The sequence below is a fragment of the Adelges cooleyi genome, unplaced genomic scaffold (assembly GCF_023614345.1).
Source record: "Adelges cooleyi isolate 19-005CV unplaced genomic scaffold, UGA_ACOO_1.1 ACOO_flye_CR_arks_rails_tigmint_CR_PRNA_1, whole genome shotgun sequence".
In the NCBI taxonomy this organism is placed as follows: domain Eukaryota; kingdom Metazoa; phylum Arthropoda; class Insecta; order Hemiptera; family Adelgidae; genus Adelges; species Adelges cooleyi.
Genome location: NW_026095751.1, coordinates 5,801,198 through 5,814,369, shown reverse-complemented (window position 1 = coordinate 5,814,369; position 13,172 = coordinate 5,801,198). Strand labels below are relative to the sequence as shown.

Sequence of the window (13,172 nt, the reverse complement as noted above, 5' to 3'; positions counted from 1 at the left end):
TCAAAATTGTTCCAAAAGAGCCGCCATCCCTTCTCTGGAGACGTCCCGGATAGCGAATTCGTCTAGAAACCATGTCATGATAACAGCTTTGGACTTTTAAAGTCCCTTAAGTTACATGATATGGTATGCTAAATATTACAGACATTATTGAAGTTTAGTTAAGGTATAATGCGTAATAATGTAAAGAATATATCATCAAAAAATTGATTTTAGAAAAAAAGCCTCCTAAAATAGTAAAGTGTTATTTAGTATAGTATTATACTGTTTATTTTTACCCTCCTGTGCTTTGGCTTTAAAATTATTTTTGTATATTTTGTTATAATTTATAACTACTTATAATAATTCATTTAAAGCCAATTATCAAGGCCGAATTGTTTTAGATCTATAAATCTTGCTAGCAGTATTAAATAAAATTATATTAAGCGTTTAAATATTATACATAATATAGTTTATTTACAATTGTAAGGTTACAGTTTGATCCACATTGTTATTTATTTTTAAATTCGTCATCATTTTAATTTGCAATTTTTTTTTATTGTGGTCTACTATAATATAATAAATAAGTACAAATTTTAATAGCAATTTACAGAACATCAAAATTTGTATATATATTTTCTAAAAAATTGAATTACGAAATAGTTGTTGGCAGTGGTGTTGTAGAAGAGATAATAGTGGATGGAGTTCTGTAGGAAAAACCATTATCAGTTGACGCACCGATCCCACTATGTCCGTTATAATGAATAGGAGTGGATTCGGAAGGTTTTTGATTAGAACCCGATTGTAATATATCTCCGTCTGGCCTTCTTTGCAAATATTCTCTTGGAGGATCGTTCCATCCATTTTGTGGTCCCCTAAAACGAAAATATAACGCATTATTAACTTAAGTGTCATAGCAAAAGTTAATGCGAGAGATGCCATATTTATTAATTTATTAAGATAATAAAATTATCGTAATTATGCAAAACCTTATACGGTTATCAAGTCTAGCCGATTAAATGATTATAAAATTTGAGTTATCAAAGTTCTAAGTATGGGTATTGAAAACATCTACCAACACTTCATAATTACTTTATTAAATATTTGTATTTTACAAAAATCTAAAACCAAAAACTATGTAAGCTTCTGTAGATTATTTAATATAAATTTTATTTAAATCAAATTTTGTATGACCGTTTAGTCAAATGAAAACCCCTCCATATTTTATAAGAATGATTATGATAATATTTAAAATATTAGTAAAACATTGGACAAATTTCTTTATTACTTAAATAAAATTTTGTAAATAATATTTTTGAATCATTTAATCTTCTGCTTAAACACGATTCTAATATATTTGAAAAATATTGTTTGTTGAAACTTTTTGACAAGATTTTGAAACTATTGAGTTTTAGCTGTAAGTATGGGACATAATATATTGTCTAGCAAATCTAGACTACAATTGGTCCATACTTACATAGGAACCCTTCAACTAGAAGTATAACGAATATGCATTTATAATTTATAAACTATAGTCCTTGACGATAAAAAGTTTGTTCTTATAACCGTAGTCTTACATAACAGTAAACCTTAAAAAGTCGAAACAAATATCTTTATTATACTAAACAGTTGAGTACTACCTCGAACTACTATCATTTTAAAATAATAATGTATTTAAATTAAAAATTCTTGTAGGAGCAAATAATACGGTTGTGAATATTAATTGAAGGGCTGCAGGGAAAAAAGATCAATGTCAATTTTTTAACATTCTGAGAAAATCATGTTTTTAATTTTAAAACGTAATACATTTTGCCTGTATGCCTAAACTTACGGCGGTCGTTACTCTCGACTAATTTGTTTTTTCCCTGGTTCGAGCGCATAAAAGATACAATACATCAATACAAATAATTTGATACCTAAATATCATTATCAAAAAAAATTGACATTGTTATTTTTTCCCCGCAGCCCTTCAATTGTATAAAAAGTATGTATTGAGATTGAAATGAACAAATTACATTTTTAGCATATGAAAATGATGGAATTCCGGCATAAAAATAATCTCTCTACAATTTATAGGTTACAATGATTTTATTAGGTTTTTAATCTTCTAAAACGTAAAGTTATACAGAAAATTTGTTGAGTTTGGTTGAACAAAAATATGAAATAAAATTACAGCAAAAATTATATTATAGCTAATAGCTTATAATTTTTTTTTTTATTATTAGCTTTCACCAAAAAGGTATTACAGCTCGCGATTATTAATACTATTACAATTGATATTCTTAATCAAATAAAAAGAGAAAATACAATAATTTAACTGAATAAAAACTGTATAACAGCTATTAATAATAGCAAAAGAAAAATCGTATAGTTTATGTTTACCGAAACTAGAATACCTAAGTAGAAAATGTTACAAATATTTATCGTAGATCAGTAGTAATTATTCTAGATCTTTTAAGAATGCAGATAACAACTAATAGACTTAGTTGTCGCAAATAAGTTTCGTATGCTTACTGTTCTGTATGTATTATAGAATATTTGGTTGTTATCATTATTATTTTAACTTACTATTTATTTTAGAAGAATTAGTCATCAGAAACATAGGGTTTTTCTTTCAAGGTTTGATGATTTAAATTATTTTCATTATTACTTGAATAATATTTGCACTGTGTAGCATAAATTTAATGGTCCGGTGAGTCGAAGATGCTCGAATGTCTTCAGTTGACCTTTCGGGTTGGTGACCTAACGTGTTGGTTATTCAACCTTTATTATTATGCTGTATAATCAAAACAATGAGAGAAGAAAAGATTGCTTGATGAAAAACAGTAACCTCGCAAAACGAGAATTAAGTCAAGGGTAATAATCAAATGTACGATAATATACTGTTATCGAATCAGACATCTAGTCGAACTATAATTTTCTTAAAAAATATTACACCAAAGTGGGAGGCGTACTAATAGTTACCTAATTGTTGTTTTTGTTAATATGGAATCTGTAATTACCCACAAGATCATTATTATCTTACCTCATTGAATTAGAATAATAATCCCAATTTGATGCATATCCTTTTCCATATCCTGATCCCATTTGAGAGGATCCGTAATTATCATTTGTGTAAGGCCGATCATTATCATTGCCGGGTCTATTGTTCATCATATTTTGAGGTCTACCATAGTCATAAGAACCATACTTATTGGTCTCTGGTCTATAGGATACATACTCTGGTCTAGACCCCAAAGATCCATAATCTGGTCGAGGTCCCGATGATCCATAATCTGGTCGAGGTCCCGATGATCCGTAATCTGGTCTAAAGCCCTGAGATCCATAATCTGGCCGAGGTCCCGAAGATCCATGATCTGGTCTGTTGTTAAGTGGTCTTGAATTTCCATACTGATCATATCCTAGTCCAGTAGATGGCATATTATTAAAAGAGTTATCGCCCCAATTTTGACTAGGTCTCGAAGACGTTCCTGAATAATTAGGTCTTTGAGAATTCCAACTGGGTCTTGATGTGACATCGAATGATATTGGTCGCGAAGTGCTCCAATCTGTGGGTTTTAAACTGTATGTTGGTTTATTATTTATACTCACGTCGTAATTTTGCGTAGGTCTATCTGTAGTTGATGGTCTGTAGCCATAATCGTAAGGTCTATCAGGTTTTGAGTTGAATCCCGTAACTGGCTTATTATTATAATTTACGCCGCCATAGCCGTAGTTATTTCCATATGACTGTACTCCATAATCGCCATTTCCATTTCTGTCTACGTATTTGTAACCGTTGTTCATTTTAATGACTTCGTAAGACCCAGAACCTCCCCACCCCATAAAAGGTCTTTTTTTATCAGAATTTTCATAACCTGTCCCTTTGTTGAAATAATCGTCGTCTTTATCGTTCGTTGGATAGTTATTATAGAGTTGCGCTGGTTTTCCGGATTCATATTTGTTAGGACCCCCCATCCATCCAGCTATAACGCCTACTTTTTTGCTATCTTCATCCCATCCAATATCTTTGGGCGGTTGACTATGCCAATAACCTGAATTGGTTTGAGCTGGATAAACGCCCTTCATATCCCATCGGTCGTTAGATCCATAGCCGCCTTGAATAGGCCCCCCTTGTTGTACAGTTACCGGATAAGCCATTCCCTGGTTATAACCAGGTTTTCTGTTCCCGTACTTTTTTTCCCATTCTGGACTCATGTTATCGTAACCGTTACCTCGGTAATCGGGGTTCTTATTAAAAGTGTTCGTCATATAATTACTACCATGACTATTCATGTTGTAGTTACTTGTATGAGCACTGTAACTGTTCCCAGACGATCCCATATTATAACCGGTGCCATGGCCGCTTGGACTGTAGCTGTCGACATAATTATTATTTGTGTTATAACCGTTATATCTATTATCCATGTGGGATGGATAACCACTGTTACCAGTGTTATAACTACTGCCCCGAGTATCAGTGTTATACACATTATCCCGGTTGTCTGGAACGACATTACTAACGCGGTCATTTGAATTATAACCACTGCCATGCAATCCTGTTGTGTATTGAGATCCTGGTAATGGATGAGGTCGGCTAGAGCAACGACTACAAGGATCAATTGGCTGTTGACTGTCCCAGCCGTACGATGATATTCCACCACGTGTTGTCCAAGTTCCACTGGCCGTGGTCGTTGGATAGTTCATTCCACTGCCATGGCCATCCACTGAACATTCTGCGCCAGTTCTTCTAGAGATTAGATGTAACAAAAATATACACTTGGCCACGTAGCATGGGCTCTGAAAAATTACAAAAATGTCAAATATATTATATTTAATTTATTTGTTAACAGATAATTTTAGTAAGACATAGTTATAACTATTATATAATGTTCATGTCAAAGTATTAAGATGACAAAATTCTACAGTCTTCGAGATCTAAACCCAAAAAACAAAATCCTGCGATTCACGCCAATTGAGCAACAGTAGTACATGCCACAAATAAGTTCTCACGACAGATACACAAATCTAGACTAAAATCCAAATTGATTAAATATAAAACAATGGAAACATAATTATTGTTATTATTGCTCAATGAATTACAACAACCTGTGGAGTAAATAGCTATGTTATTATTGTCCACGTCGTAATCACAAGGCTCGTGTCATATTGTTCACATACATCTTGTGTGACAACGACCTGATGCGGTTCGAAGATTACAACGAATATGCCTTATTGTTCGACTTAAATTATTGAGCAATTTCCGCTTTTTATTAAGTCAATTTGTAAAATTACGATGTTATTGTCCTTGAACTGTCTTTTTTATACTTTTTTGTTAACAGGATTAGTTATGAAAAAAATAGTACTAAATTATACACACGACTGTACTAGTTAATCCACCGTTCGAAATCGAAATTCCAATTGTACTTTTTTGACATACCGGGCCATTGTTCAAATGTTAGTTGTTACACATCTTTAATTAGCACAAATTAAATTATTACTCTACAGACACGACGGTCTGAAATATTAAAGATTTTGAAAATAACCAAAACAAAAAAATTACTACAAAATTACAAAAAGTTTATTCTTATTGATAGAAATGTAATCAAGAAGTACTTCGCTTGGCATGGAACACCATTGGGCGTTTTACAGACTTTTTTTTATAAAACACCTCTATACCTATATATATATAGTGACACACCATAATCTATGAAAAACAATGTACTAACAGTTGTAGCCGTTTCTCTATATCCCTTGATTTCCCCGGTACTAGAGCGATATATCAATATAGTATATTATACATGTGTCACTTCAAAAATCAAGATCAATGTATTGAAGCAACATTTATCAAAATCGATCCAGTACTTGGGGAGGTTACGCCAAACAAAGATAACAAAGCAAACTCTTATCCCGACCAGATAAATATAATTACTTTAGCAGTCCGATCCCAAACCGAAGGTCTAGTAGTGTAGCTTTGCATAAACACATACATGCCACTAGAGTGGCACTAATTTAAAAAAAAAGTGTTTGCGACACCCCCCCCCCTGATTTTTCCTATAACTAAAAAATAATTTATGCACAATTTTAGGCCAATTCATCAATGTTAACCTGTGTCCCCAGGCGTCTGGAATCGAATATAACTGTAATTTTCAAAAAATTATTAAACATTACGCCATTACTTTTTGACTATTAAATTGAAAGTTATGGGACTTACATTATACTTAGGAAATATTGTAAGCATTGCAAAAATGTCCTTTGTCAATTACGTAAATTAATGACTACGAAATGTCTGTTTATAAGTCCAATATATTGTTAAAGTCTAAAAAATTCATTATAACTACTATTTTAACAATATTATCAAGTCCCATAATTTTCAATTCAATAGCCAAAAAATAATGGCGTATTGTTTAATTATTTTTTGAAAATTACAGTTTCATTCGATTCCAGACGCCTGGGAGCACAGGTTAACATTGATGGATTGACCTAAACATTTTCATGAATTCTTTTTTTTTTTTGATATTATAGGGAAAAAATGGGTGGGTGCCGCAAAAAATAATTTAAAATTAAATTAAATTAACAATTCGATGGTCACCATAGTTTTATAGCAACCGGCCATTGAATACCATTCAATTTGTATGTAATACCTGTTGTAATGTACCTAGTGAAATAACAAAAATAATAATTAGGGAACATTTTTCGTCAGACACCTGAACGCGACGAAAGCTTTCACCACGTTATAGCCAAGTGCAAGTCTTGTAGTATTAGGTCAAAAGACAAAAGGTGTGTGTTTTTATAATTAATAAGAACATTTTTTTTTTTGTATTTTCCAAACATTAGTACAACACGAGTGTTGTAAGTATGTTAATGGTCTTGGTTATTTTTTGGTCATCGCCTTTATATATTATATTATAGTAATAAAATAGTAGTTGCAAATAAATATTTTTTTAAGCCGAAAGAAGTTGATAGCTTATATTATAGTAAGTTTAAATTATTTAGTATACTGTGTTCAACACCAAAAATTGTATTTAAAATACTTTATTGAATACATAAAAATAAAAGTACTTGAAACCCTGTACTCGATTACTAAATATTTAACACACTGACCACGTGTAAATTTGCTGCTAGGTACATGTCTGTGCAATTTGTCGGTAGTAATTGTCTGTCACACCGGCGTCCGGCGATCACAAACTTCTAGACACTGCGCTCAGTTGGGCCAACTAAATTTTTAGTTAAAGCAACTATACATTTAATATTTAGTTGGGCCTACTATTAGCTTCGATGCAATAGCAGAGAAGGGGTTGGTTTTTATTTAGTTATTCCAACTAGAAATTTATTATGTCCCTATGTATACAACCATAATTTTAGTTGGACCAACTATGTGTTTTTTAACGTGTGTATATTGCCCAAACGTTGTGTTATATGTACTTTTTATTTTTAAAAAAACCTAAGGAGCATATTAGGCACATTTCCAATTTCAGCCGTAACTTATACATATATTATTCACATCTTTCCTACGCTTCTACTCGATTAAGATGTTACTGAACAGTGACAGCCCTGACAGCTATAATATGAGCAGAAGGAATTGAATTCGTTTTTCTTGCTTACTATCACCCACATCGTTGCTGTGGAAGGCATAATATTATACACATATGTCATAATATATGTGTATTAAAACAAAGAAATACAACACCTTCAGTCTTGACAAAATAAAAAGTCACGTGGATACCCACGTGATATTTCAACCCTTGAAAGCTTCAACTCATTCATAAAAATAAAAAGTATTATTATAATCTCTAAAATTATTTATACGTAGTTGAATTGGCGTCATTTTTAACAAGGACAATACATATTACAGAAGAACTTCATTGGAAAGAATAAGATGATTTTTTTAGCTGATTTTTAAAAATAAAAAGGCTATTATTTTCGGTAAAAATGTTACTAAGTTACTGAATACTCGTAATATAATCATTCTGAGACAACCTTTATTATCAAAAATAGATCTACAGGTATAGTTGATTTCTATTACAATGGTATAAAGCTACCATACTAGACTGACCTATGGATTTATTATGGCCAATTGTGTGGATTTGTGTGTAATCTAATTCGACGGTCTAAACTCTAAAGGAAGCGTGGCGAAATACGTGAAACTCCAAAGATGTCTCAATATGCTTTCAACTTATTACAACCCCTCAAATTAAAATGGTTTAAATGGTTGATGATTAAATTATTTCAACTAATTAAATAACGATAAATTTATTAATGAATATATTTTTAGATAGACGATTTATGATTAAATATTTAGTCGATTACATTTAATAAAAATGTGATGAGTGATAAAGTATTGTCAATTTTTACTACCTCATTAGCTACTAAGTAGTAAACACTGAATAATTAATTTTCCATTTCAATAACGAATTTATTGAAAATGTTGACACTGCTTGTTTAACATATCAACGTGACTACACATTTTTATATTGGTAGGTACATGTACCTGTATCTTGTAACTGTATCAATACCCATATCCACCTCTGTCAACAATTTAGGTGGATAACACTTCTATGACCACAATAAAAACTTATTTTTCTCCATCTATAGTCACCAAGTTTTATAATCAATATAATAATTAGTGTTTATTATGATTGGTTAAAACCATAACCATATATCTCATAAAATGATAAAATATACATTACTTAAAAATTAATACATTTAGTTAGATGGGTACTCTCCAATCACACCATACAATCGAACTAGTAATAAGTAGTTTTTCGGATTGTTAAAACATGTTAATATCATGTTCGATAAATTTGTACCAGAAATAATATTTAAAAAAATGTTCTGTATAAATAGTTTTCGCTAAACATTGTGTATTGTAGCGTGTACAATATAAACATATTTTATGGTTAGCGTGTATAATTAAAATTCAATATCGGTAAATGAATTTAAACGTGTTCGTACACGTGATGAATCATGTGATGCCTACCGGATAAACGCATCCGTACTTAGGTATAAAACTTAGTTATTCGTAATGACTAATGACGATAAATAAAAATGTAGACTTACGCTTCTCAGCCACTCGACGCACATGGTGAATAATTGAGGACCGACGACGTACTAAGATTGGCAAGAGTACCAAGCAATGTCTGTGCAAACACTTGCCATGAGAAAAACTTTAAAACCAACGACCACCACGGTAATTTGTATGTGTGTGTACATTAAATGGACAGAGCAAACATTCATACACGTTGTAACGGTTCAGGGGGTACGGTGGCCTCGGTGGCACGATCGTTTCTTCGCCGTTTCCTCCTACAATCATATTCTGCGTACACTGCCGGATGATAATTACCGGTCTAGTCTATTCTTATTTACGGTACGACGTACAGCCGTGGAGGCGACCGAAAAACACTAAGTTTTATTTGCTCCAATCGCCAATGTACGCGCGCAAGAACAAAAGAGTACATATTATTATTATTGTGAAATATCCGTTCCTCGGACGAGACGTCAGAATAAAATAATTGTCTCTAATGGTTCGTCCTGTTGAACATCAAACTGACTAATCATACTAAGCTACACTAGACCATATAAATTATATATTTTTTTATTGTGTTCTAATGTTAAAAAAATGACCATTAAAAAGACCAAGGACTCGATGGATAAATGTAGTTGCCCAAAATGAAAAAGACGTAGAGGAAAACGCGACTTTTGACGAGGCATTCGGCAAAGTTAGACAGAGAGGATTATTTGTGATGGCAGCGCTGGTTCTCAATGGATCGACAAGCTTAAAAAGAAGAAGTTTATTTTAAAATACTTTTAAATTATGATTTTTTTTTTTGCTTTTATCCAGATTAAATATTCACTCCAAAGTTTTTGGCGAAGTAAAATGTAACTTAAAATTTGTGTTTTTCAATTTATGAGCCAGACAAAAAATATTTATATATTTTTCAGGAATTAGTTGTACTTAAGTACTGGGAACGGTTATGTGACGTTTTTTTAACTATAAAATGTTTAAGTATATTTTCATACCTACAAGTTTTTAGAAAAAGTCAATTAGAAATGAAAATGAATACGTATAATTTGTAATATACTAAGAACACCTATTCAAACAGATCAACAAAAGGATTTAAATACAATTTTTAAAAAAATGTTTACTTATTTAGAACTTATTTCACTGCCAGTATGAAGTCAAAAATGACGACTATCTTAAATTGTGCAATGTACATAATGACGGTTTTACAAGAGAGCGTTTTAAAGTTTTCCCTTTTAATTTGTTTGCAGTAACCAATACTTTTACGCTTAAAATATAGACTATTTTATTTACTCGTACCTCGTTATTGCAAAAACAGAAATAATTGATTAAATTATACAATAAACCCCATTTTCCTAACAAAATTACTTTGAGATTATTCGATACCGTCAAGCCCGCCAATACTTAAGTCTTTGTTGTCTTCGTTGGTTCTTCAATTTAGAGTTGAATAAACTGTCCTGAATGACCACAATATAACACCTTATTAGATACATTTTGAACCCATAAGGTAATAACTTCTTCTTCTTAACAGCTTAGCGGACCATGTAGATCCATCGCTGCCACCACTATTTCATTCCATCGGTCCCTATCATTCGCATCCTCTATTTTTTTCCTCTGTTATAAGGTAATAACAGTGCCTATAAATTACAATTATATGGTCTTAAAAAGGACATTTATACTCTGGGACGTAACGTTTCATTACACTCTTTTTTCTAAAGGGTTTAAATTTAAATTTACTTTACTTTAGAGAACTAGGTATCAGACAACAGTTAATAGTTAACAATAATTACTACAGCCATTACTAATTATTGATTATTGACAAACTATTTTTATTCAATTTTTGTCTACTAAAAATAATAATACTGAACTCTGTATAAAATATACAAGGCCCATTAGAGTTGGTTGAAAAAATGTTAATATTTTTTTATAATAAGTATTGCAAAAAATATTATTAATACTTGACAATGTATTCAAATAGTCATATATTAGTATTACAAAGATGTAAATTGTGAAACTATTCTAATAATCATTATACAATTATTATTCACTATTCAGTATAGAACATATAAATTCGGGTCATACAAATTCCCTAGTCTTAAATTGAAAATTTGTTTCAATGATCACAAGCCACAGCAATCGATACAACATAAATAGTAATTTTTGTTTGTCTATAATATTGTTGTTGGGGTAATTAAATATAAGTGACCCAAGGAAATGCTTTCATTGACATATTTTAATAATTATAACCATTGGAAATTATTGAAAATTAAATACCTAAACAGGAATAGCCTTCTCGCAACGATAGGTAGTTCCATACATACTTTTAACTTTACGCAATTTATTGCAACATTGGTCATCAAATTAAAAAAATACGCATATAATATTATATGGACACGCTTAGAAGGTATCAATTTGGAATTGCAACTAAACTCGTTTGTCTCCCATGTGAAAAATGTCAAAGAACACAGACACACACACACACACACACACACACAAAATATATATATATATATATGTATTTAAATTGTAACTGTTTTACAAAATAATTTTACGCAACACAAAAAAGAACTGGAATAATTAATAACTTAATTTTTTCTGTTGCCCCCAATAAAAAAAAATGTAAAATTAACAACAATACTATCCGCTAAAAATCCCTTAATAATCTATTGCTGTTAAAACAAATATAGCTTTATGATTTTTTTTTATACCGGTATAAAAATATTTATAATAATATTATTATAAATAGGTACATAATTAAGTAGTATAAGGAAGTAAAACAATTGTTTGTAATATCAACTTAGGTATTTTAACAAGAGCACAGCTTTGTTAAATTGAATGTAAGTAAGTACCTATCTTTTCTTTCGATAATACTAAATGCATTAGGATAGGATTGAAATCCGGATTTAAATGTACAAGTCCGGATTATAAATAAATACAAATCTAGATTTAACGGACCTAACCTACCCGGTTTATACAAACTTGAATAATCGAATAGTTGAAAAATTAAACGTTTAATTTTAGCAAGTCGAAAAATATTCATACACTATCTTACCTTTAAGTTATAGCTTATAAGTTTAATACACATAATATACTAAAATGTGGATTGTACATGGGTTATAGACAATGAGCATATAATATATAAATTACAAGGGCACTGAGTACACAGTTGAAAAAAAAGAAGACAGTGTTTTTCTAAAAAAATAAAAAAATAAAGATATACATTTTTATATAATTCAAATATCTATAGTTATTAATCAACTGGTTTCGAGGGCACGTTGCAATAACAAAACAAATTATCATGCAAATATGCGCATCCTACCTTGTAAAAAAAAAACATTATGTTTCATTAAGCACATTTTAAGAAATAATACGATAACTTTGTTCCAGTTATAATTATTGTAATCTTATAGGTCCTTGGGCTCACATTAATAAAGTCAATAAGTCATCATAATAATTTTTATCAAACAAAATATAATGTTCGATCAATTTGTTTTTTTTTTCAAATTAGTTAAATAAAGAGTAATAATTTATTTCTGAAATGCATTACTGTTAAAATACGTAATAGGTGTTTTATGTGTTTTTGTGCAACCTTACTTTTTTACATCCATTTCTTATTTTTTTTAAATAATTCATAATGATTATAGTAACCTTCGTATTTGATTGTTTTACCAATGACGCTTATACATTAATATTTTTTTTTCATAAATATTCTTATTACTGCTATAAAATTAAAAATATATTATCCATCGATCTTTATATTGTGGTGGCATTAAGACAACTACGAAATAATTGCCCAAATAGACTGCATGCTTGTAAATATAAATATTAGTAGGTATGCAGTTTTTGAATTCATTCATTATAATAACGCAGTCATCAATGGGAACTTTTTTTTTACTCGTAATACATTATGTGAGCATTCTAGTTTTTTATAATTTCTCTAGCTATCGGTCAGTCAAACACCAAAACGGTCCTAGTTTGACTTACAATTATATACATCAAATGTTAACTCTAAAAATGTTGTTTCTTAAAAGCTAATTTTTTTTATAAATAGTATTAATAAAAAATGGTGTGATCAAGAAAAATTTGCCATCGAGCTGCTTTTTGCTGGTATTCAATTTTTTCATTAATTTACAGACTAGGTATGCACAAGTACCAATGGTTTCATAATTAATAATATTTTTTAATTTTACAATTT

General features: G+C 30.4%; 1 protein-coding gene across 2 annotated transcripts; it reads right to left on the bottom strand.

Annotated features, from left to right (window-relative positions):
* Positions 1-467: 467 nt before the first annotated feature.
* On the bottom strand, positions 468-12,086 carry LOC126836489 (probable serine/threonine-protein kinase clkA). Of its 2 annotated transcripts, none has more exons than XM_050569963.1 (3): positions 12,030-12,086; positions 3,002-4,755; positions 468-851 (listed from the first exon to the last, which is right to left on the bottom strand). In XM_050569963.1, the coding sequence occupies exons 1-3, from the start codon at positions 12,060-12,062 to the stop codon at positions 629-631; spliced, it is 2,010 nt and encodes a 669-aa protein (XP_050425920.1). In that variant the 5' UTR covers positions 12,063-12,086; the 3' UTR covers positions 468-628. The 2 variants fall into 2 exon arrangements, with proteins under 2 accessions (XP_050425920.1, XP_050425928.1); XM_050569971.1 differs by lacking the exon at positions 12,030-12,086 and adding an exon at positions 9,016-9,177.
* Positions 12,087-13,172: the final 1,086 nt, after the last annotated feature.